At 38.5% G+C, this 27,540-nt stretch overlaps 1 protein-coding gene across 1 annotated transcript in view; it reads left to right on the plus strand.

Annotated features, from left to right (window-relative positions):
• LOC128230732 (uncharacterized) overlaps positions 1–27,540 on the plus strand; it is a 75,072-nt gene that overhangs the window by 30,707 nt on the left and 16,825 nt on the right. The window contains exons 4-18 of the mRNA XM_052943180.1: positions 14,291–14,386; positions 14,881–15,003; positions 16,564–16,851; positions 17,617–17,743; positions 17,975–18,080; positions 18,531–18,641; positions 19,062–19,294; positions 20,155–20,321; positions 21,561–21,690; positions 22,047–22,225; positions 22,535–22,709; positions 25,777–25,903; positions 26,421–26,612; positions 26,808–26,844; positions 27,340–27,464. Coding sequence (XP_052799140.1) covers positions 14,291–14,386; positions 14,881–15,003; positions 16,564–16,851; positions 17,617–17,743; positions 17,975–18,080; positions 18,531–18,641; positions 19,062–19,294; positions 20,155–20,321; positions 21,561–21,690; positions 22,047–22,225; positions 22,535–22,709; positions 25,777–25,903; positions 26,421–26,612; positions 26,808–26,844; positions 27,340–27,464 — 2,216 coding nt within the window. The remainder of the gene's footprint in view (positions 1–14,290; positions 14,387–14,880; positions 15,004–16,563; positions 16,852–17,616; positions 17,744–17,974; positions 18,081–18,530; positions 18,642–19,061; positions 19,295–20,154; positions 20,322–21,560; positions 21,691–22,046; positions 22,226–22,534; positions 22,710–25,776; positions 25,904–26,420; positions 26,613–26,807; positions 26,845–27,339; positions 27,465–27,540) is intronic.

Here is a 27,540-nt window from a genome sequence, read left to right on the forward strand (position 1 = left end):
CATTTCTTGACAGAATTGTATGATAAATTTGGTAAGAAATAAACTTTTGTTTTATTTTTTTAATTTTTCGCTTTGCGCTCGCCTCTGAAATGCCTTAAATTTAAAAAAAGTGTTTTTTTTGTTTCGCTCGCTCGCTCCTACTTTTTTTGGCAAAATCCGTAGAACAAATGATCAATTTGTTGTGGCCTAATATGAAATTCCTTAAATATGTACATTCTGCCAATGTGTGTGTGTGTTGTGCTGTGCTCTTGTACCACACTATTTATTTGTTATTACGTCATCATTTGTTGAAATTACTTTACCACGTTTTGTTATTCAGTCATTATTTGTTTTTATTACGTCACCATTTATTGTAATTACGTCAGCATTTGTTGAAACAACTTTAACACGTTTTGTTATAAAGTCAATCTTTGTTTTTATAACGTCACCTGTTATTGTAATTACGTCAGCATTTGTTTTTCATAACCAACGATCAGTTAATGTGTAATGCTGCTATAATAAATTGATTGCTAATGCTGTCGTCACAAATCACTAAATGCCGCCGGTGTAACGTTGTAAAGTGACCCCCATAGAATAATGACCCCCCGGTCATTATTTTATATAAAATAATGACCATTTTCTATAAAATACTGACTCCCCTTATAAAATAATGACCCCCCGATTTTATCTGTAAAATATTGACCCCCCCCCCCCACTTAGCCTGTTACTAACATATCTATATCAATTCAAGTCACTGTCGTGTTTCTATGGCTTTTATATTTGTTGTTGTTGTTTTTTGCTTCTGGAGCCGCTGCATGTTACTGCTGCAGAAGCTGCTGTGTCTACATCTATTGAAATGAAATATAAAATTGCTTCCATTTGAATTTCATTTAAATTATCATCAATGTAATACAATATACATAAGTCGCTTTAACGTAGCTGTATATGATTCAACTTCAAAGACAACATTGTTCTACTTCATCTGACGTTAGATAGCCTTTGTTCATACCGTGGAGGCATTGCTTAAAACGAATGTGTTAAAAATGCAAGGCTTTGAGGAGCTATTTAAGCAGTCACTGTTCGTGCCATGACTTACATCAAAGTCCATGATGTCACTGAGCGGTGTTTTTTATGTTTTATGCAGACTGCATCATTTCTAAAAATAGTTCCTTTGATTTACCTCAGAAAAGCCGCTCGTTCAACATCAAAGAAAACGACAGCGACACCGAAAGCAGTTCTACGTAAACGCGTGTATATATAAAGGTCTGTGGTAAGCAGTCAGTCCAACCTTGCAGCATGGACGAGAAAGATTACACAGATGTTGTAGAGTTTGTAAAAAATGGGAAGTATCCCGTTTCTGTAAAAGACAAGAACAAAAAGAGGAATTTTCGTAGAAAGTGCAAACCTTTTATTTTTGATGACGGGTTGTATTATAAGAAAACCAGCTCATCAAAACGTTTGCAAGTTGTTAAGAAAGGGAAGACAGATGACATCATTCAGAGCATGCATGCATCAGATCACGGAGGACATTTGGGAGTTTCAAAAACGTAAGTTTGATATAATGATTTCATTATCATGACCAAAAAGGAACTTGTGATTCCTGTGAGCCTGTGTTAGATATGACATTTAAGATTATTTAAATTAGTACGAAAGCTGAATAACAAAAGCGTCAAAACGTGACTGAACTCGTAATAACGAGATAAATATCTCGTAAAAACGACTAAGTATCTCGTTATAACGAGACAACTATCTTGTTATTAGACTTGTACGGATTATGACGGACACGGACACTGAGAGCGAACAACCGACAGGCAGGGGATACTCTCAAAGTTATTTCATGCTTTAAAACAGTCATGTATGTATAAATAAGGCGTATCAGATGAGTCGTTTTACAAACTAACATTAAGCTCTAGATCTTTGTATCAGTTATGATTAATTTTCGATTATAATAACTGTAAATATATTGTGAGAACAGTCCGAACGCAATATTTTGGTTTTCGCTGACAAAACCATTATACTGAAAAAGGTAAAGAATATATAACGGTACTTGATTTTAAAGTTTATAATATAGGTGAACAGGTCTTTGGATCATTCCATTATTAGATAAAACTGAAATAAAGTGTTTTGTCTATATATTGTCCGCTTTTCATGCCAATAGTAAATGATACTGGTTTATTTTGATATGCAGTGTGCAATATTAAAGTATAGTCCGTTTAAAAAAGCTGATTATGAGATACGAGTTTATTGTCAATAAATAGGGGTGTAATGATCGGATGACTCCAGGTAAATGTTATTGTTTTGATAAGTATTTTATTTACTTGATGCATTAGCATATTCACTTTAATTTAATTGTCCTCTAAAATGCTCTGTACTTAATGAAATTACAGATATTAATTTCTCATATAGAGTCGCTGGCCCAGTGGTATCGTTCAGATCTATGACGATAGCGGTTGTGGGTTCGAACCTCAAGTGAGGAAGTTTTTTTTATGCCCCCCCCCCCCCCCACAAAGTGGGAGGCATATAGTGATTGCACTGTCTGTCCGTTCGTCCGTTCGTTCGTTCGTCCGTCCGTCCGTCCCGTTTCGTGTCTTCGTCATAACTTCTTAACTGTTGAATGGATTCGAATCAAACTTCACAGAATTGTAAAGCACCATGAGAAGGTGTGTCGCGTCCAACTCTCAGTTCCCCAGGTCCAAGGTCAAGGTCACACTTAAAGGTCAAAGTTCAAATCTTTCGTGTCTTGGCCATAACTTCTTTACTATTGAATGGATTTGAATCAAACTTCACAGAATTGTAAAGCACCATGAGACGGTGTGTCGCATCCAACTCTCGGGTCCCCCAGGTCCAAGGTCAAGGTCACACTTAAAGGTCAAAGTTCAATTTTTTCGTGTCTCAGCCATAACTTCTTTACTATTGAATGGATTTGAATCAAACTTCACAGAATTGCAAATTTTGAGTTCAAACATTTCAAGGTCAAGGTCATCCTTCAAGGTCAAAGGTCAAATTAAGGTCAATGTGCTAGGGGGGCATTTGTCTCTTACAGTGACAGCTCTTGTTATTTCATTTTTGGAAAGAATTACATAGTTTGTATTTAGTAATGTTATGTAAAAATCTAAATCACGAGAACCTCACTTATCTCGATTTTGCATGTATAATTCAAATAAGGTCCGAGTACACATAATAAGTAGACAGTATCCTCCAAGTAAACTATAAGAATGCCAGGAAAGTATTTGAATTCCGCCGAAAAGGAAAAGGTTGTATCTGTGCACTTATGAGGATCGAACCCATGATCATAACATGTGTAGTGTTCCGCATTCTTCCATTATACCACTACGCCACAGTCATTGAAAGTTGCTTATGTAAACTCAAAACTAATTCTAATAATTCTATCGTCATTTAGAACATTTAGAACAACATGTATTGGATTTCAACTTGTCTCAGGTGCATCCATGGCTAGCTTTATTTTTAGTAATGATACTACAGTGAAACTTGTAATAGGTGACTTTCCGTGAGACCTTAACAAAAAGGTCACGTATGACTGGGAGTCTTTTAATTCAGGTCCACTAACGTCAAGTGTTTCAATTTATTATTTGTTCTTGTAAATCCTGATGCCTGTCTTTTTCTTGGATTATGGTATTTAAATTGATATAAGATATTCCCTATTTAGAATATGTATACGTATTTGCATTATTATTTGTCTAATTCCTTTTTACTTGTTTTGCAAGCCATTTTGTCTGCCGTGATATCATATTACTGCACATCGGTTGAGTTTTCAAATCCCGCGTTTATTCATCGGGTAATGGATAGGTTTATATGAGATTATATTTCCATCATATTTTATTATTGTTTGGTAATACTAAAAGGAGCAGGGATTTTGAAATTTCGAAATTTTAATTAGGTTGGTAGCTCCAATTCGATTTTCTCACAAGAAAAGTTGTTCGTACGGATTATATAAAATGAACTCGTGCATCCACAGATCGTCCAATTTTGGACATATTAGAAGTTATGGTTAAATTGACTTAACTCAGATAATAAAAGAGAAAAATAAACATTTTTGCCATAGCACACAGTAAAGTTAACACGCTGGTAAGAAATCCAAGATCCGAAGCGCTATATGTTAATGACTGAAAAATGCATGAAATTCGTTTAATTAAGCCATATTATCATCACGGGGTGCAAACATTACGGTCGTTTGTGGCGTCAGACAGGGAGTCTTTTAATTCAGTCAGTGACTTTATATAGATTTTTTTACGTCAGGCGGTCGTAAACAGGGTCGTATACGGCAGGAAGTTGTCTAAATCAGTGAGTCGCTAAGGCAAGGTTGACTGTATTTTGGTAACTTATCTGGACTAATAGTTATGTTTGCTTTGTTTCAGATGGGAAAAGATTTCGACTAGGTTTTACTGGAAAGGATGTTTCGAAGATGTACACACGTTTATACAGAACTGCGACAACTGTCAAAGAAAGGTGAACCTGAAGAAAGCAAAGAAGCCACTGCGACCTATCACAGTTCCCGCCGAGGCTTTCAAGCAAGTGGGCATGGACCTTATAGGTCCTCTAGAAACCTCTTATCAGGGTAAGTTTTGTCTGTCGGTTTGTTGGGCTGCTTTGGTAGACCCTGGTGACTTTGACTCGTAGACAATATATGTCGGGGCATTGTGGTGCCGCATAGCGGTGTTGCTGCATAAAGATGGTCAAACAAAATTATGCGGCGATTTTCAACGCATGCAGAGGGCATGTTTAGGCGGCAGAAAGGCCCCCTTTCGCCGCATAAAGAAACCCATTAAAACATAAACGATAATTACTAGTTACTTCTATGAAGTTTCAACCAGACCAGGATCTAGTTTTATGTACTCACTCTCTCTTCCTCTGAAAAAGTCTTAAGTTCCGAAGGTCATTCCATCTTAAGTGGGGGCATATTTTATTCACTATACATTATATAGGGAAAAAAATTGTGAACGCAACTTCTCCTACACCGCTTGGTGGATTTTGTTCAAACTTTCACAGATGATCAACCTTAATGTGTAGATGATCGTAAAGACAGGAATTTTGGCTGTGATTGGTTTTAGCAAAATTATGGCCTTTTGATGTTTTATTCACTATACATTATATATGGAAAAAAAATTGTGAACGCAACTCCTCCTACACCGCTTGGGGGATTTTGTTCAAACTTTCACAGATGATCAACCTTAATATGTTGATGATCGTACAGACAGGAATTTTTGCTGCGTTTAGTCTTAGCAGAATTATGGCCCTTTGTTGTTTTATTCACTATACATTATATAAGGAAATATTTGTGAAGTAATAATTTTGGTATTAATATACTTATTAATTTCATATTTGAACACAACAAAGCTTTGAACTGGACCTTCAAAAAATTAATATGAAGATAACCTTGGCCTCTGAATGACCTTGACCTTCAAATTTAAAGCCTCATAAGGCCTTTGTGTTTGGAGTGGCTGCCACTATTTTTGTGACTAAAGTATACTAAAGAAATTATATATTTTTCAAGTTAAATTATATAAGAAATAACTGTTTTCTTAAAGCTTTTTAACAGATTTGTATATCCAATAAGCATTATAAGGAAAACAAAATATTTTATTACCTCCCTTAATTCTTTTTACTATATGTTTACATGTAGGATAATTAAAAGTGAGTGTTTCTTTACGTTTTATTGTTGACATTCCCTATTTAGACAAATGTTAAACCCATTTTTAACATAAAAATAAAAGCCTTATGGGACTTTAAAGTTTGAAATTTCCCAAAAGTGACTAAAACTTTGCTATTTATTTATTAGTTTTCTTCATGCTTGAGCACAACAACCTTTTTAAGACAAACTTAATATGCGCTAAAGATCAAATGATATAACATGTTACTAAGCATCATGTAGGGGTGCACCAGTGTCCTATGGACACATATCTAGTTGTTTTATGCGTGGCATGTCGCCGCATAAAGGTGGTCACCCTCTATATGCGTTGAAAATCACCGCATAAACGAGTCCGACCACCTTTATGCGGCAACACCGCTATGCGGCACCACAGGGCATAATAATGTTATGACCCCCGTAATAATACTATGACTGGGGGTCATAATACTATGACCGGGGGTCATAATACTATGACCGGGGGTCATAATACTGTGACCGGGGGTCATAATACTATGACCGGGGGGTCATAATACTGTGACCGGGGGTCATAATATTACGACTCCTCCACACATAGGAAAATGAGTCTCACACAAACCACTATATGAGGGTTATTTTCTGTGTGAGGCAGAGTCATAATATTGTGCCCCCGGTCATAAACTGTGACTGGGGGTCATAATTTTACATCTCCCCTACACATAGAAAACGCCCTTCACATAGTACCAACGGTTGCACTGCTCATTTTTAGTCACTATTATGCATAAAAGTAATGATGCGACTCATATTTCTATAAGGATCAGTTTGCTAAGTTACAATATACTTATATTGATAAAATCACCATGTCCAGTCTTCACGTGGTTTGACGGTGAAGTTAATGCTAAATGATGGTGGAAAACAACCTACTGGGTATTTCACCTCTGTACCACCGTACTCATTTGAAACGTTGTAATACATTGTAGTCAGTTTAACTTGAGATTTTTAGTTACTGGAGCGGTAGAGACGTATCGGTAATGCACCTGTTGAGTGGTGGTAAACTGAAATAGATTTTACGCAGTTTACGATTAGTTACAAGCAAAGCGACCGCCCATGTGAAACAGGGCCATGTGCGAAAGCAACTGCATTTCTTTTTAAGCACTGTAAATATATGTCGTATTTTTACGGGAAAACCATAGTTTATTAAATTAAATTTTGATAGTTCTGTATTTTTACGGGAAAACCATAGTTTATTAAATTAAATTTTGATAGTTCTGTAACTTAAACGCCGTCGACGGTTGCCAGCTGATATGTCAATGTACCAGCTGTTTATGACCTGTCAGTCAAATATGATCAGGCTTATTAGTCCCCTACGAGGACTATAGGAATGCCCTCCGTCAGTCTGTCCGTCCGTCCGTCTGTCCGTCCGTCCGTCCGAAAATCTGGATCCCGCGATATCTTCAAAATACTTAAAAAAAATTCATGAAACTTGGAATAGTGATAAAGGGCAATATGGAGATTATGCACGTCTTTTTATTTATTTATTTTTTTCGTTTTTGCGTCCGTCTGTCTGTCTGCTTTAAAAAACATTCAACACATCTTTAACCTAACTGGATTCCACTATATCTCCAAAAGTACATTGAATTTTTTTATGGAACTCCCCTACCGGTGTAACCGAGATAGGATTGCCCTCCGTCCGTCTGTCCCGTCTGTCCGTCCGTCCAAATTTTGTTTCCGGGCTATTTCTTGAAGACTATTGGCCAGATTTCAATTATTTTTTTTAAGAGTTATAGCATTTGACTAGCAATTTGCAATTTTCAAGCGAAATGAATGGGGGATTTTTTTCTTAAAGTAGTTTGTATAGAACATATCAACTGTAAACTTGAGAAAGATATTATTAAGAAACAGAGTAGTGCTTTTTTATTTTCCTTCCATTTTTGTCGAGCCCACCTTCGGTGAACTCGACCCTTAGTCGCCAGGTTTTGATGTTCGCTATATGTGCGTGCATGTGTCCGTCCTGATTTTTACGGACCATAACTCCAATTTGAATGAAAATGGAGGAATTTCTGTAAAAACTTCACACAAGTGATCACCTCCATGAGTTCTAGTTCTGCGCGCATGAACTGGGTTTATGGGTCAAAGGTAAAGGTCTTCTTAGAGATCACTGATAAATGCTTGTGCAGGGCATATCTGGTAACTGCATGAAGAGATTTTTTTTACTATAACTTCACACAAATGTTAACTACCATGAGATCTAGTGTCGCACGCATCAACCAGGTCTCCAGTTAAAGGTAAAGATAACAGAGGTCATTAGAAGTGCTTTTCTAGAGGATATCCTATATGCATGAGGGAATTTTTATGCAACATCTTAAAACTGCGATGCTGGCCCGTAGACATGCAGAATGAAATTCTAGTTTCTATGCAAACTCAAACTTGAAAAGAAACATCTATCGGCTGGGGATATACTAGTATTGTCTTTGACAATGCATCGTTGATTAAAATAAGTATTGTAAAATGCTTACATTTATACATTTCAGGAAACAAGTACATTGTCGTTATAACAGAATATTTGACAAAATGGGTAGAGGCAGAAGGGATTCCAGACAAGTCATCTGAAACTGTACTATCAGTATTCACAAAGTTTGTCACGACACATGGTTGCCCCAGCGTATTAATAACGGATCAGGGGAGAGAATTCTGCAACGACTTGAATGAAAAGTTTTGCAAGCAGTTTGGGATAGAACATAGAATTGCATCAGCATATCACCCACAAACAGGAGGACATACTGAAAGATTTAACAGGACTTTGTGCGATATGCTTGTGCACAGTGTAGATTTGTCGCAGAAAAATTGGGACATTAAGTTACCATACGTACTGTTTGCCTATAGAACGTCTAAACATGAGTCGACGAAACAAACACCATTCTATCTTGTGTTTGGAAGGCACGCACGCTTACCAATAGAACTAGACTTAGCAATGCAATCGGATGATAACCAAGACTCTGAATTGTCACTAAAGGAAAGAATAGACTCGTTCATTAAACTGTCGTGCAACAGAAAAGAAGCATCGTCCAATATTAAAACGGCACAATCGAAGCAGAAGAAATATTACGATTCTTCACTACCTAAAGACGATACAGCAGGTTTTGAAGTCGGCGACCAAGTCCTTCTTCATAACACCAGAAAATTGACGAGAAAAGGAGGGAAATTGGGTCTAAAATGGAAAGGACCATTCAAAATAACAAAAGTAACTGGAAAAGGCACTTATTTCCTAGAAGGAATGAAAACAAGTGTAAGTGGGAACAGACTGAATCGCTATAGGCAGAGTAATGACGATGCTGCTACAGATAACACAGAAAAGCGACCAACTGAAGGTCCAAAAGATGACCACAGTCTAATAAACAAAGAAACAGGAACCCAAGCAAACGAGAAAGCGTTTGAAAGACCTGCAAAAAGAAACGATAAATCTGACGACTGCAATCTCCCTCCAAAAAAGAGAAGAGTATCGCGAGAAGATGTTGCAACACAACCTACCAATTCTACAGAATCTACTAATCAAGAACCCCAACCATTTCAATTCAGACCATCTAATCAAGAATGGCAGGAACAAATCTCGAGTGTATTTAAGTCGGCAGTCAAAAACACGTATGCATCCGGTCCAGACAAATATATACGACGAGACGCCAAACCTACTAAAACTGTAAACATGCGTGGGGATGGCAATTGTTTGTTTAGAACATTCAGTTATTTAGTTTTTGGCGTACAAACACACCATAGCTTGATAAGGCAAGCGATTGTTGACTTCATGAAAGAAAACGAAACTCTAATGAAAGGCATTACACGTGATTCGGTTTCCAGATATCTAGACACGTCAATGATGGCCTCCGAAAACACTTGGGGAACAGAAGTGGAGATATTTGCTTTTGCAACTCTCACCAGAAGCGTTGTGTATGTTTATTCACAGTATGGCAGTAAGGAACAGTGGCGTTGGTTAGAATACAAACCGTTAGGCCTCATTGGTGGTAATTTAAGGGGTCGAGCAGTGTACATTCAGAATTCCAGCGACCATTTTGTCCCGGTGCTAGAGGTAGATGGCGAAGAGTTCTCAAGAAAGCCATACAAACGAATTCGGAACCACATTCCAGAAAGATACCACGCCCTTATAAGTGATGACATATTAGATGCTGCTTTAGTGAATTGTTACGCAGACGAAGCCTTGCTATTAAAACTTGACAAAAGTGTAAAGACTGTATATGTGAAGGCTTTTACTAACACGCCTTACAATGTAGAAGGGCTGCGTGGGTTATCTGACGAGGTGGATGCAAATATTTTCAATATAGTATGTGACTGGAGCGATGTCGAAAACATACTTAATTGATAAGTGACACGTGCAAGAATAAATCAACAACTCAGTGGAGAACGATACAATTTATGCTAAATTTGGTTTAACATATTGCATCTGATGAGCATAACAATGCGTGCTAAATATACCTTGTGTGATTTACTAACTAAAATAATAGCTTAAGATATAAACATATGTGACATGTAGTTTTACCAAAGCACAGGTCAACACCCTGGGACGTTTTGTTGGATTCGCCTCTATATTCCATACAGTTTTAAATAAAAAGTCCTTTCGTTTATGAAATTGTCCTTATTATATACCGAACAACACTCCCGAACCACGGATATATAGGATCTCACATGAGTTGTCATATGATATAAGATTTTATTAAACGAGCTCAAGAAAATGTTACATAGCGAGCCTCGGGCGAGCTTTATAACATTTTCTTGAACGAGTTTAATAAAATATTATATTTTTTGACAACGAATGTGAGATTCGTTTTATCACATGACTTAAAACATAAAAATAAAACATATAAAATAAACCCTTTTTAACGCTATGAGTACGCACGCTTTTCACGCCTTTTTTCTATATGGAATGTATTGGCGGAAATGAGTCACGTCAAAGTTATATTACACGTGTTAAATATAAAGAAATTCGTAATGATTATATTACATGAAAAACAAGCGATGTCATGTGATAAAATCAGATCTAGCAAATTCAACGATAATGCTACCAAGACCCGTATCTATATTCACACAAAAGTAAAAACACTCTAGAGGCCACATTTTTATATGAATCTTTATAAAATTTGGTCAGAATGCTAGTTAATTCGAGTGAGTTTAAAACTGAGTCATATTAGGTCAAAATTAGAAGTATGTCCGTCCGTCTGTCCGTTTGTCCGTCCGTCCGTCTGTCTGTCTGTCTTCCGGTAATGTCAAACACCCCCGGGGACGTAGACATGGTTGCGCGTCAAAATCGCAAGAAGGTTTAAAGAGTAGTTTAAAAAGATTTAAAAGAATGTTTAAAAGGGTTAACTAGAAATACATTCTGCATGCCCACGGGCAGATGTCGAGCCCGCTTTGTAGGTTTAAATTTTCACAGAAAGATTCATAATGGACATTTGTGAAGATGAAAGAATGATAATGACCTTGACCTTTGATATTGTGACCCCAAAAACAATAGGGGTCATTTACTCAATATGGGTGATCATCCTATCAGGTTTGGCAGCTGAAGGTTGAACAATAATTAAGTTATTGAGCGGAAACCGTTTTCAGTTTTAAGGTCTATGTAACCTTGAACTTGTTATTTGACATTTGACCTCTAAGTGTGACCTTGACCTTTGCCACAGAGACATAATTTTTTCGCGCGACACACCGCCTTGCCATGGAGAACATTTATGCCAAATTATATTAAAATCCCTCCATCCATATAGAAGTTATGCTCCGGACACGGATTTTGCGCCGACTCCAAGTGTGACCTTGACCTTTGACGAGCGGATCTGGGTGGTGTGCGCGACACGTCTTCTAATTAAGGTTAAAATATATCTCAAGTTAATGTTAAATTCCTTCAAAAAATGAGCGAGATATTTCGTCACGCAATCTGATTGGCACATACGAAATAAACAAGTCTCCGTGACGTCATATGGGCTGGCCACCGCTCTTCCGAATAACGGACGCGATCGTCGTGTTAATAAGATGCAATCGATTTTCTTAGAAGATAATCCAATAAATCGACTATTATTCTTTTGATATAAGTAGAAATAATATAAATGATAATATAAATATAAGAAATGAACGCCTTCTCGCTATAGTTCAACGGGTATATGAATACAACAAGTAGCGTGCATAGTTAACGTAAACCCCTTCGGGGTTTACGAACTATGCACGAGACTTGTTGTATTCATATAATCGTGAACCGACGCGAGAAGGCGTTCATTTCTTAAATATAGCTGCACTGAACTGCTCAGGGGTAGGGAGGAGGGCAACAGTAAGTGGTAGGTTGTTCCAATGGTACACAGTCCTGGGGAAGAAAGAACATTTATGATAATAAGAGGTTGCTGTAATTAACCTGTAACTCAGATCTTTTGCATGAATTGCTTATCCTTTTTGTGCTAAATGATTTCTAAAACCACTTTTCGAATGGTCATGAAAAGAAAAAAGGGATAATATTTTTAAGTCATTCATCATTGCTAGTTCCATTAATCTGTGTGGGACGTTTAATCACTATACAACTTTGATGACTACGAAAATGATTCAAATCACTAACAAACACTTGTCACTTACAGTGCACTTACAGTGATTCTGCTTGTATAATTAATAATTATTTAATTTCAATCGCAGAGAGGTTTATATAGTTGACTCCTAATCCAGTTGCACAGATTCGATTCTTAGGCGAGGAAGCTATCGAAGTATGTTACATCAGATCAGGATTAGACGAGTTCTGGTAAGAAGTCCAACGATACTAGATTGAAATCCAGCCACCCTCGCCCCCTGAAAACTAGCTAGTTCTGTGATTATAAATATTTTTGATTGTTGATATTCAAACAGGCCGTAAATTACAACAAGTAGTTGCGTATTTTGTTGATGGAACGTTCCTATGCAGTCCATCGCCTATGTTTTAAATGATAAACTGAGCAGCGCACAGTTTGTATGCCTGTCACCCATACACGACCCTGGTAGGCGTCGAACTCACAACGGTGAGGGGCAAGTGATTCTCGGTCGGAGACTTTAACCATTTTTTCTTTCCACACAAATAGGCATCGGTAGTGGTAATCCCTGAAGCTTGGATCAATTCCATCTAACTGCGGTCAAAAAAAAACGTGCAGTATGGACGCATGCACGGACGGGTGCCATCTCTCCTCCGATGTCTATGGATGAAGATAATTATGTTGTGCAAGTGTACCTTAGATAGGTTAGGTCAAGGTTTGGATTGGGGGGGGGGGTCCTTATTCTATAGGGGGTCACATTTCTACGTGAGGGGTCATTTTTCTACGTGTGAGGAGTCATAATATAATGACCCCCCAGTCATAATATAATGACCCCCCGGTCAATATTTTATATAAAATAATGACCGGGGGTCATTATTTTATATAAAATAATGACCGGGGGGTCATTATTCTATGGGGGTCACTTTACAACGTTACACCGGCCGACGTTGTAAATGCCAGTTTTCACTAAATATCGGCCGGTGGCAGGACTGCGGCAGTTACGATCGGCCGGCGGCAGTCGGCATTTTAGACGTTGCCAGCAAGCAGCTGAGATTTTAAGAAAAAGCTAAAATTTCTGGCGACGTCGTGGCGATTTTTTCTATTTTTGCAAATCGGCAGGTGGCAGGGCGGGCGCATTTTTTGTTCGCGCGGTGGCAGGCAAGTGGCAGGCGGGGCGCGGGGCAATTTTTCCGCCGCGATCGAGACCTCAAGAGTCTACAAAAATCGGCCGGTGACTGCTAGAAACTAACTGCCACTCTCCAGCACCCGGCCTGCCACCGCTCTGCCACCGACATGCCACCGCCCGATTTCAATATATCGGCCGGTGGCAGCGCGGAGGCTGGGAGGCGGCAGTCAATGTCGGTAGGTGGCAGGACTGCGATCCGCCGATTTCAGACTACCAGACATTAGTTTATAATGAATTGACTATTACCATACATAACAGTTCCCATGGCGTTCTTAATTGCACCAGATCGACTAAGAGACTTAAGAATAGCGTCTTCGTCCTGAATATTTTCATTTGGTTCAGCCTCAATCTCGTTTTCCTTCCTGTATTTTTCTCTTCGGGGCTGGCGCCTTGCCCTTTCCCTTATTAACACTGACCTTCGACCGCATATTGTGATGTTCCAACTTTTACAACTGTGAGAAATCAAGACCACAAGGTATGATTTATATATCAACCGGAAATCGGCCTGCCACCGTCAGATTATCGGGCGGGCGCAGAGCGGTGGCAGCTAGATCGCTCAATCGCCGGCAGGCGGCAGTTGTAAATGGGCTGTCCCCCGCCAGGTCGCAGGGCGGTGGCAGTTTAATTCTAGCTGCCGCCGCCCTGTCACCTAACTGCCACTTGCCGGATATTTTGGGGTGTCACGTTTCCCGCGAGCCTTTGAAACCAACTGCCGCCGACAGGCGGCATTTTGTTGGCAGTTATATGTGACTGCTCTCAGCGATGTGTAAAATATCGACCGGCGGCAGCCAACATCACGACTCTGCTGATGTCTAAAATCGGCCGGCGGAATTTAGCAATTGTGACGCTAGCATTAACAACATTTCCTGAATTCTTAAAATGATTTTTGTTCGACAGCTCGCGACATATGTCAGATGCATTAATAAGTTGGTATATTTTCATATATTTTTTCTCCAGCAATCTGCAGTCCAAGGTGTATGAATGCCGGAGAATGTATTCAACCAAACATTTGCGATTGCAAGGGGTTAGCAAATGGACCATATTGCGCTACAGGTACGTATTAATTTCTTCTTCACAACCGTCTTATGTGTGCATTTTATGGTTGAATTGGTGAATTAGACGATATATATATTCAATTGAATAACATTTGATTCTATATGTGTGTTTAAAAGAGAAAATTCAAAGTCGCAGGTTTGTTACTTGAGGTGCATGCTATGGTGCGTTTGTGTTTATATTAATATTTCTCGGAAAAATGTAGAGGTATTGTAGAAGCCTAGGTGTCAGTGTCAGTGTCATTTGCGCCGGCGTCGTCGTGGGGCAAAAAACTTGCCTTAAAGTCAAGAATCGTTCATCAAGTGATTTATATGAAACTTGGTACACGTTTTGCATCAGATATTTTGCTTACGTGTAGCAAGGCCTATAATTCTGGCTTTTATTAAGTAGTGTTGAGTAATTGCCCTTGTTGGAAGAAAAAGCAGACGAAAATGTTGAGTTTGCTTTAAGACACTCTTTTTTGATGATATTGAAACGAATAATCCTCTCCCCAGTGATATGTTCACGAGACCATCCATGCTACCCTGGCGACTGCTACGATAGCAACAAATGCAGCTGTACAGAAGGATTCAATAAAACGACAGAGGCTATACTGACAGAGCCCGGATGTATGAAAAGTAGGTTTGACAATCACTCCTTATTAAATTGCATTGCCCTTTCTGTTTGATCAGATTAATTTTCTTTTTGAAACAAGCAAAACTTATGCAATAGGACAATTATCATTGTAAGATGAATTTAGTGAAAGTTCTCGTGTGCAGGCGATATAAGACAGTAGTTACTTTACGTGCTTTGATAATTCAGTGTTACAAAGTCATGGTTGAGAGTTCTGAATGGGGTATAACTGTTCGACTCTTATCGGGGAGTTCTTTGGTTCGATCAAGTAATCTCAAAACCACAAGGGTTTCTCTCGATTGTTTTACCCTATATGTAATCCATTGACAAGGGGTTGAACACACATTTCTCAAAAAATGAAATAAACGATGTATAACAGTGAAAGTGTTGATTTTTTTAAATAAAATTTCTTATAACCTAAATCAACATAGCATTGAGTTATCTTTCAAAATTAATCGAGTGTTGCATTTGGACAAAAATCCAAAACTATGAATTGACCTTATTAAATTTATGTAATGTTCACTGCTGTACGCAAAATATATCTAGGTCAGTGATTAGTCATTCTAAAATGCCGTCCAGGCTTTTTTTAAATGATGGTTAGCCTGGCAAACCATCATTAAAAAAGCCTGGACGGCATTTTAGAATGACTAGGTCAGTGATGATACACAAGTTTTAAATCTGACCACTATATACGTTGTTTAGGAATGAAAACTGCCACTAAACGTTGCGAAAGTCACCAACCATGATTTGTTCCGGGAGTTTTCGGCCATTTTAATACCTGAGCTCATCCAGCGATTTCATTGGTCGATGACTGCCAACACATAAAATGGCGATCTTGACAAATTAAAAGTACTTTGTGAAAAATCGGTATATTGTGCTCTTGTTAAGCATGAACTAGTAAGAAATGCCCATGCAAGTGAGTAATTTATGTTATTTTAATGATTTCTATCGTGTTATATATGTCTTTTGGCTGATGGAGGTACTGATGCATGCGTATTTTCGCTTTGCGATTCCGTGTCAGGATTACACAATCGTTTTTAAATCCCTTGTCAATAGATTATATATAGGATTAAAAATCGAAAGAAACCTTTGTGCTCAAAATGACTAAATGGACACACAAATACTAGCTTTACCAAGGAAATGGATTCGAGCATAAGTTACCAGCTTCCATCACAATCCAGCGAAAATGTGTCTAGTATGAAATAAGTAGAAAATAAAAAAATATATTTTTCAGCTTATTAGTAAAATAATATTACTAAAGCAATGTTTCCCTTGGGAGGTTCAATTCCTTGTATATATATATATCAAGAATGCTCATTGTTTGTGAGAAGTTTCAAGGCATTATATAAGCTGGTGTGGGGTGAACCTGCTGCTTAAACCCGTATAAAATCAGTAATTTTATCCCCCTGATCGAAATCTGATCAGCTGTACTCTCAATTCAAGAGGTACGACATTTCAATAAAGACTTCCTTGTTAAAATCCTTTCATGAGACGTACATCTAGTCATCCATAATTGCTATTACAAAATTACGACAACATGCGACTAACCGTATCATATTATGTAGTTGACACCACGAACAAGCCTTTCATTGGTCGTTCTACCACGATCATATCGTATAGACGGGACACGAGCAACGAAGATCTCTACAACTTCCTACTTGACGCCACGGATGAAACCCTGAGCAACACTATCGTTTGGAGCAACCAGCAAACATTCAACTATCTGTCGTTCGAATTCGAAACTCGCTATGTGGAACCTTCTCAAATGCCAGAAAGGCCTACATACGTCCATTCATTTGAGTATGGCATCATAGGGGCTGAAGTGAACGTCATGGTGTATAATTATTTGAACAGTGAGTACGACATTCATGCATATAGAAATGTTACAACCAATTACAATGAAAATGGCAAGGGTAAACACCTTATTCACTTAAAAGCTACCGACCCATTGCAATTTACACGAATACACAATCAATCTTGCTGAACTGGATCGAACCTGATTACAAAAACAAATAAAGCATGAAGGGCATTCCATAAATTATAACACTGGTCTTCTTATGCTTAAAATGCTTGCATCGGATGTTTTCTCACGTCAATCCTTCAAAGTCCCCCAGCAACAGTTACACATTTTTAAAGTATTGCTATCCACGGCCAAAATGCAGCACAGGAGTCTCCATTTGGTAAACTGTAGAGACAATGGAAAATGCAGAACTTAGGACACTTCTTGTTTCAATGGAAACATTAAAAAGTCACAGGGGCTTCGGTCAGAGGAATTAAGTTGATGTTCAGCCTTTACCTTTTTTGTCCTAAGAAAACTTGTACAATTTTACGTTTGGAGGGTGAAGTATGGTCTAAAAAATGTATGCCCTTTAGTTGTTTGGTGTTTTAGCGTTTTTATTTCATAAGTTATGCATTTTCCATTTCTGTGTTTACACAGTTTGCGAAGGCGGTATTTGTTTTATTTAATCACTTTTTTATCGTAATGATGCTTGGTTAGACATTCTTCGCTGCGAAAGTATTACACTAATTAAGAATGAATAACTAAAAGAAGTAAATAATACATGTAACTGCTCTTACCAACACTTTCATGTTTTGATTCTAAGTATGTTACCCTGCAGTGAGTGCCGGTGACAGGGGAAAATATGACTTCACCTGTCCTGGAGTATCCCAAAATGGCCCCGAACAATTGTTCAACTGCACAATTCGATATGAGAAGTTCAAAACACTTATAGAACACGGGGACAAGTAAGTATATTAAACACCTCGTTTTAAACGTTTACCTCTGAATGGATGATTATAACAAATATCAAATGTATTCAATAAAGTTAAAACAATTAATGGTTTATGATTTTATATATTATTCCGATGAACCATACTCTTCTAAACCAATTGCTGCTTCTCTTGTACATATACATGTATACTTAATCCTTCGGTCTTCCGTATTAAATCAATGCTCCTCCATTTCTTTCTTTGCAGAATGAAGGTTACATTGACGGCGAGAAGCGGCGGTTATCGTCAAATGACTTACAACAACCAATTATTAACGAGGGAATATCTGAGGGGTGAATCATACCTGAAACATGTATGATTGTAGAATTGATTGTAGTTGTATTTATAACTCACGTTAATAATTTTTAACTTTAACTTTTGACTACTGTCGATAACAAGTGATGTCGTAAAAAGATATAAATGGCGAAGTGGTGAAGCGCAAACTCCAAACCACCACGGAACGGTTACGTCCCTTTGTTATACTGTAATCACTGACGTCACGCATATCACGTGACAATAAGCGAAAGCTAAAGATGTATTGATTTAAGATGTAATATATTTTTACAAAATAAAACACAATAATGACAGTCTTGTTGAAATGCGCAAGGATCAAGACATAACAGACACCAAACGCGAGAGAAACAACGTTACAAGGCAACCTGAACATACGTAACATATCACAGTAAGTCAGTATCGATCGCTGTCAATATATGTTAAGACTGTAAGAAGACTCTTTTCACACAATACTCATTATTTGTTTCAGATGGAGTTCAAGTTCGATTTTGAACCAGCTCATCATTGCAGCAGTAACTACTCAAAAGTTGTCTGTCCCACAGAAGCAACTCCATTACGGGTAACGGAGGAATTTACAAATGTACGTAAAGCCATATATTTTCCAATCTTTTGAAAAATAGTCGTAGAGGGCCGAGTAACATACGAACTCATGTGCAAATAAGCTCATATTTCGTCCAATGGCCCTGAAATTGAGTCATTGAGAATAAGTTGATTTAGTGACAAAGATATGTGTTTTCTCACAATGTGTGGTCTTTCAAGTAGTAGCAATGTTCTAGTATCTAGAGAAGAAAACAATCGCGAATTATATCAGCTTCCCGATGCCTTGTTTTATTTGCACAATTTGACCTGGTAAAATGAAATCAGTATATTCTAGAGAAGACATCAACTAGGAGAACATACTTTGTTTGAGTGAACACCTAAGATGGTAATATGGTCTATCTTTGACAATGTCTTGTGCATTGCATAGTTAATATTGTGGGCGGTTGAACAATCTTTTCAGAGACCAATTCGTTTGGAATGGAAAGGCTGGGAGGATTCTGACATCTACACAGCGGGTGTTGGAATGTATTACCTTGAGCTTCATAAGCTAGAAACGAAAGATGCCACTCAGGAATTAACAGAAACCAACCCAGTAGAACCAATGGCGGAAGGATACGTTAATCATGAAGGCGGAAGAAACTCACAGGTCCTTCATACTTTTTCATTCACGCCAACTGAGCCTGGGATGTACAGGTAAGAGATTACAATTTAAGAGAAATAACTGGCCCGAAACTGAAACATATAATTATAAACAGAGCAGTTGGGTTCTGTACTGGTTTTGTTCCAAGGGAAAGCAATCCAGTGTAAATTGTATAGACTAGTTTGCAATCAAGCTCAACTGCATGAGTTTACGCAAGTGGTGACAAGGTTTATCTATCATACAGAAACACAGAAACACATGTGTTTCTGATTGTTTTTGTATTTTTAGGTTAGGCATGTTCAATCAACGCCTGAAGTAAACTTTGAGACAACAAATATACAATAAGTGTTTTTCCTACATTTGTTTTGCTTCATTTACAATAGTTTCTTTAAAGGGACTGTGCCACAGATTGACACCAAAAAAAGTTTTTTTCTGCAACGAATCTCAGGACAATTATCTAAAAGAATGTGTTACGCTTTGATATCATAATTGTAAAAAAGTACCAAAATGTAAAAAGAAATGTGTCGGAGATAGGGTTCAAACCCGCATCGCCAAAATTGTAGTCCAGCGTCTTACTCACTGCGCTACAAAGGCTTATTCTAATCGGGTGACATAATTAAGCTATACACCTACCTCGGTAATATCACGTGATAACACCGACTAGCCAATCACGCATAAGGAATGAATTCTACCTGGTAGACATACCCAGTCTTTTTTTTAATGGAAACATATGAAATAACTGCTAAACTTAAATAAATTGTAAACTATGTAGTACTTCAGTTAGTATGTTTCAATGCATTGTACACATCGATGCCAAGTTTATGCCAGTTTTTGACAATTTTCTTTTTTTTCGCTATTTTATCATACGTGAGACAGTCCCTTTAAAGACATTTAAATTTTAACATCGTTTCAGCATTTTGATGGAGGTGCGTGACAATGCCAACAACTCAATCATTGCCAGACGGTTTGCTCTGTACGATCCAGATTCCACAGTAACAACTAACCCTAGCAACCTGCTTGGTGTTCACATAACAACCGCCACACCAGAGACTGGTTATAAGTGGCAGTCGAAAACAAACAGTAAGTCCATGTAGGATATCAGATACAACATAGGTGCACTATTGCTGCCAGGCGACCCGAAACATATTTGTATCACTTGAAATGGTGTATAGAGGGCAAACATGTTGAAATCATACAGATTATAAGATTAGTACAACAATAAGCTTTATTGAATGATAGCAAAATAGGTGCATTCACATCGATTTCCAATTGAACTAAAGAATAAAAACACACAAACAATAAGTTTGTTTTTTGAGCTTCCTTTATTTGACTTATAAGTAACCAGCTAGCAATAACTTATAACGTATACCAAACTTGTGGTCTCCATGCATCACAATTTAACGTTATTCTTAAAAGGGCCTCATACAACCAGGCTATTTGAAAGCCCAAATTGTAATAAACATGTTATCATATGCACCTTAAATGTAAATAAGAACAAGCAAATGTCATGGTTTAGTTCCACAAATAAATTTATCAAAATGCAACGCTCTGTAACAGCAAACGAGTCAAAATGGGCTCGCATTTCTTGTGTTTCGTGTCTGATAAAATTGTGTGTAGTCTCTTTACGGATCTGTCAAGTGGTTGAGTGTAACTTGGAGATGACATTAGAAATGACCTAGAAAATCCATAAACGATTGTTGTAGGAGAAGCAGAGCATGTCCAACAACACTGTTCATACACAATATGACATATATAGGAAAACAAGTTGTAAAATACGACAAAATGCAACATTTTGGACCAGAAATTGTAAAACTTCTCTTGAGTGAGAACCCGCAATCCCGGCTGGCATTTTAAACCCCAAAAATGTCAGTTTTAATGTGGGGGCTTAAAAAAGCTTACGCCCCTAGGTTACGCTCCCTCTAACGTCAAATCATAGATCCGCCACTGAAGGGCTCATGGTCAGAGCATACGTTGTTGAAATAGCTATACAGACAGAAAGAACATTCACATGTAATGTGTAATGCAGTGTTCTTTAAAACGGTTACTAATGCACAGACTTATGACAAACATTGCGTCCCCTTGTACTTGTATTTTATAAGCTTAACGTCTTAACGGTAAAATACTCCCGGATTTAGAGCAGTACAAAAATCAACCTCGAGTACAAACTCGATGAAATTTAGCCTTTCATGGGTGTCGAAATTTACTAATGATTATTAGTTTTAAGCAATTAATAAATAAAGAGTCTTTATCTCTTTCGAAATGAAGCAATATATTTTATGTGCCATTTGTGGCATTTGATAACAAATGAATATATTACAGCGGTGAGGGTAGACTGGACGAACTTCTTCATGAATAAGCTGCATCATAATGGACGACTCCTGAATCGAATAAAGAAGTTCCCAACACAGTTTAGTGACATGGAGAAAATTGGTGTCCGTAACGTTGCAAAGTAAGTGAACAACTTGAACATTTGAAATCCCTCTAGTTTGACTTGATGTGATACTTATGTATTCAATATTTTAAGTCATATCTGCATATTTATATGAGCTGCAACAGCGGAAATGAGTCTTATTGTAATTTTCAAAATTATCAAGAGTCTTTTTCTTGGCATCCCATCAAGCCTGTTATTTAAAATAAGAAGCTTCGACTACCTTAAAAGTTTCATTGACCTTAAAAATACGCCAAACCATGGCTGCCGCCACAGAAAACTATTACGTCATTTTTATGATTGCATCAAATTAACTTAGATACCAATTACTGTTTGTCATGGATCGTGTTGTATGAGTATTGTATTCGTAATTGTAGGTTTGTATTTGACTCTTATGATGACACAGAGGGCGCACGAACCAAAGAACGGATCCCTAATGTTCTTGGAATCGTCAAGTTTGAATACGCACTGCAAACACATCAATCTGAAGAACAGTTTATATGGAACAACGCCAATCTACAGCAGTCAATTTCTCTCAACATCTTTGTTGACAATGGTATATTCTTAAAGCTAATAAATACACTTCTGAGTATTCTTTATCCCCAATACAAACTATACAAGCTTTTGAAAGAAGCAATTGTGAGTAGCAACTAGTTTTTTTAGAAATGATCTTAAATGTACATGCAGCATGTGCGTATAACGTACAATATGATATCACGAAGATTATATCTGCTAAATATTAACATTTTCTTATTTTTGAATTTTATATTCCTCGTGTGCATCAACTGCCATGAGCGGCCAAGACGCTACACGCTAACTTTGTTACTTAAAAAAAAAATGGCAAATGTATTTTGTGTTCTCTTAGGTGACAGTGTTACAGTTAGAGTCCGTGCGTATGACATACTTAATCGAACCCTGGAGGAACAAACTACAATCCATATTGATAGCACGCCGCCATTAGCAGTTGACAAACCCCTGGAAAATAAAACGTCAAAGTTCTATAAAAATACTGGACAAAAAGAAGACTTCCATACAAGCAGGTAGAAAATCGACCGTACAATTAAATGTATTGGGGCCATCTTGTTGAAGGTCATACCACTCCTAAGTAAGCACAACAATTGAGTTTTGTAGTAACAATCGTAATTATGTGGTTTTATATACGAATGCCTTTTGACTACGTCAATAAAACGTCGAACGATAAACCATACGATACGCCCGTTGAAAATATGGCAAGTTAATCGATCGTATAACTTGCTAAACTCTATGCGCGTAAGATGATTGCTCGTATAACTTGCTAAACTCTATGCGCGTAAGATAATTGCTCGTATATCTTGCTAAACTCTATGCGCGTAAGATGATTGCTCGTATAACTTGCTAAATTCTATGCGCGTAAGATAATTGCTCGTATATCTTGCTAAACTCTATGCGCGTAAGATGATTGCTCGTATAACTTGCTAAACTCTATGCGCGTAAGATGATTGCTCGTATAACTTGCTAAACTTTATGCGCGTAAGATAATTGCTCGTATAACTTGCTAAACCCTATGCTCGTATAACTTGATCATCTCGGGCGCGTAAGATAATTGCCCATATAACTTGATCCACTCGGGCGCGTAAGATATTTGTTCGTATAACTTGATCCATTCGGGCGCGTAAGATAATTGCTCGTATTACTTGATCCACTCGGTCGCGTAAGATGATTGCTCGTATAACTTGATCATCTCGGGTGCGTAAGATGATCGCCCGTATAACGTTATCAGCTCGGGTGCGTAAGATGATTGCTCGTATTACCTGATCCACTCGGGGTGTAAGATGATTGCTCGTATTACTTGATCATCTCGGGGGTGTAAGATAATTGCTCGTATTACCTGATCCACTCGGGCGCGTAAGATGATTGCTCGTAAAACTTGCTCATCTCGGGCGCGTAAGATGATTGCTCGTATTACCTGATCCACTCGGGGGTGTAAGATGATCGCTCGTATTACCTGATCCACTCGGGCGCGTAAGATGATCGCCCGTAAAACTTGATCATCTCGGGCGCGTAAGATGATTGCTCGTATTACCTGATCCACTCGGGCGCGTAAGATGATCGCTCGTATTACCTGATCATCTCGGGCGCGTAAGATGATTGCTTGTGTAACCTGATCATCTCGGGCGCGTTAGATGATTGCTCGTATTACCTGATCCACTCGGGCGCGTAAGATGATTGCTTGTGTAACCTGATCCACTCGGGGGTGTAAGATGATTCCTTGTGTAACCTGATCATCTCGCGTAAGATGATTGCTTGTGTAACCTGATCCACTCTGGCGCGTTGGATGATTGCTCGTATTACCTGATCCACTCGGGCGCGTAAGATGATCGCTCGTATTACCTGATCATCTCGGGCGCATAAGATGATTGCTCGTATTACCTGATCCACTCGGGGGTGTAAAATGATCGCTCGTATTACCTGATCCACTCTGGCGCGTTGGATTATTGCTCGTATTACCTGATCCACTCTGGCGCGTAAGATGATCGCCCGTACAACTTGATCATCTCGGGCGCGTAAGATGATTGTTCGTATTACCTGATCCACTCTGGGGTGTAAGATGATTGCTCGTATTACCTGATCCACTCTGGCGCGTTGGATGATTGCTCGTATTACCTGATCCACTCAGGCGCGTAAGATGATTGCCCGTATAACTTGATCATCTCGGGTGCGTAAGATGATTGTTCGTATTACCTGATCCACTCTGGCGCGTAAGATGATCGCTCGTATAACTTGATCATCTCGGGCGCGTAAGATGATCGCCCGTATAACCTGATCCACTCGGGCGCGTAAGATGATTGCTCGTATAAATTGATCATCTCGGGCGCGTAAGACGATTGCTAGTATTACCTGATCCACTCGGGGGTGTAAGATGATTGCTCGTATTACCTGATCCACTCGGGCGCGTAAGATGATTGCTCGTATAACTTGATCATCTCGGGGGTGTAAGATGATTGCTCGTATAACCTGAGCCACTCGGGGCTGTAAGATGATTGCTCGTATAACTTGATCATCTCGGGCGCGTAAGATGATTGCTCGTATAACCTGATCCACTCGGGGCTGTAAGATGATTGCTCGTATTACCTGATCCACTCGGGTGCGTAAGATGATTGCTCGTATAACTTGATCATCTCGGGGGTGTAAGATGATTGCTCGTATAACCTGATCCACTCGGGGCTGTAAGATGATTGCTCGTATAACTTGATCATCTCGGGCGCGTTAGATGATTGCTCGTATAACCTGATCCACTCGGGGGTGTAAGATGATTGCTCGTATAAATTGATCATCTCGGGCGCGTAAGATGATTGCTCGTATTACCTGATCCACTCGGGGGTGTAAGATAATTGCTCGTATTACCTGATCCACTCGGGGGTGTAAGATGATCGATCGTATAACTTGATCATCTCGGGCGCGTAAGATGATTGCTCGTATTACCTGATCCACTCGGGCGCGTAAGATGATTGCTCGTATAACTTGATCATCTCGGGCGCGTAAGATGATTGCTCGTATTACCTGATTCACTCGGGGTTGTAAGATGATTGCTCGTATTACCTGATCCAATCGGGTGTGAGATGATTGCTCGTATTACCTGATCCACTCGGGGGTGTAAGATGATTGTTCGTACAACTTGATCATCTCGGGCGCGTAAGATGATCGCCCGTATTACCTGATCCACTCGGGCGCGTAAGATAATTGCTCGTATTACCTGATCCACTCGGGCGCGTAAGATGATTGCTTGTGTAACCTGATCCACTCGGGCGCGTAAGATGATTGCTCGTATTACCTGATCCACTCGGGCGCGTAAGATGATTGCTCCTATAACTTGATCATCTCGGGCGCATAAGATGATTGCTCGTATTACCTGAGCAACTCGGGGGTGTAAGATGATTGCTCGTATAACTTGATCATCTCGGGCGCGTAAGATGATCGCTCGTATAACCTGAGCAACTCGGGATGTAAGATGATCGCTCGTATAACTTGATCAACTCGGCTCAACCGATAAATTCCTCCGCCTTGCCAGATAAACTTCCTCCATCCACGGCATTAACCTATTTTCCTCTATTTATCTTTGTTTTTCAGTTACGACTTCTACGCCAGTGACCCTGAAAGTGGGGTGTACGTGATACAGGTTGACATTGCTATCACCATGGAGAATGTGGGCACTGTGCGGTCTCTGTCCAAAACTCTCAATGCTAGCCTGGCTAAGGTAGTTTCTCTATGTTGTGTATACTAAAACAAACACATATGTACGCATGTGTAAGGTTTTATCTAATGAATTCTAGAAGGGTGCATCCTGCCCTTTTTGGGTAGCACCATCCTGCCATCATTGAGACCAGCATGTGCACCCTTCTGCCTTTCTAAAAATTAATTGTTTTAAACAATAAATTGTTTTTAAAGCTCAATGTATTGAAATTAATACATTCAAACTTAATAACAAATCTTGCAGTTTAAACATAAAACTGACGCGGACACAAACTGCATTTTTATAGAAGTGAAAATAGTGTCACTTTATTAAACAGTGAAATTCATATTTCACTGATACATCTTTATAAACCACTGAAAGCATATACAAGATGATATCAATGCCACTGATATAGGGGTGTTAACCTAGTAATGTTAACCTTTGCCTCTCATGAACATACATTTTCGATGACACTCGTGAAATAATGTACGATCTTGCACTGAAATAAACAAATTTCCTCTATACTATTATTATTTTGCAGGACGTACCGTTTAATGACACGGGGTGCGTTCCAACGTTAGACACGTCAACGTGCTTCTACGAGCACCAGCAAATCGTTTTTGAAAACTGCTGGTTTATGAGCCCAAGTAAGGACTACCTTCTGTTCGCCGGGGCTGATGTCTCCCTCACAATCTTCAACCAAGCCCGACTATCTGTGATCAAACAGTTCAAGGTACATTCACCTTATAATTATTATGATTTTGTGTTTGAAAATGATACTTTCATGTTGTAATTGTTAAAATGAAATACGTTTATGTAAAGGAATTCAATTATGCGAACTAACGTGAAAGATAAATACATAAAACCATTATTTTACGGGTTGATTATTTGACTTAACTAGTATTATTATCATCTTTCTTTGTTACAGATTCCAAAACTGTATGAACTTAAAGGACTTGAACGATGTAAGTCATCCCCTATGCTTTTGAAAAATAAACTTGCACTTGACAATACACCAACGCATTAAATCTAAATCGCTCTAAGTGTGTTCCTTTCAAAAAGATGCCCAAGACTTATTCTCGCTGTTGTGTACTTTGCTGCCAAAAACCCTAATCCATGTGCTTCAGAATACGAGTGTTCGTTACAATTTTGAGTTGAATACTTGATATATATTTATTTCCCAAAATCAATTCAACAAGATGCAACCACATAGAAACCACACACAGATGCAAATCGGTTAAGTTTCTTCAGTTTTAAAAAAGTACATTGATTTATACTTGTTCATAAGTTTCATGCGCATTCTAGGTTTGGTGTTTGATTTTGTAATTATTGTTCGTGGTGTTTGTACGTTGTTATAATTGATTTATTGTTACCACTGGACTTGTCCCTGTTTTGTTTTTTTGTATTATTGTGATGTTGTCACATCTTATGTAGATTGTATATGAATGTTTTTCTTACAGACACTGGTCCGGAGAATGTGACGATCGTTAATCAGCGACCAGACAGTTTTAGAATCCAGTGGGACGTCCCTGATGTGCAATCCTGCTACGGAAGTGCTCCGATCATAATCTACGTTAATCTGAAGGTAAGAGGGCGTTAACACGGTATAACATTCGTATTCATGCATTTAATTGTTGACTGCTATTCAAGCAGATATGTTC

Source organism: Mya arenaria, chromosome 1 (assembly GCF_026914265.1).
Source record: "Mya arenaria isolate MELC-2E11 chromosome 1, ASM2691426v1".
Classification (NCBI taxonomy): domain Eukaryota; kingdom Metazoa; phylum Mollusca; class Bivalvia; order Myida; family Myidae; genus Mya; species Mya arenaria.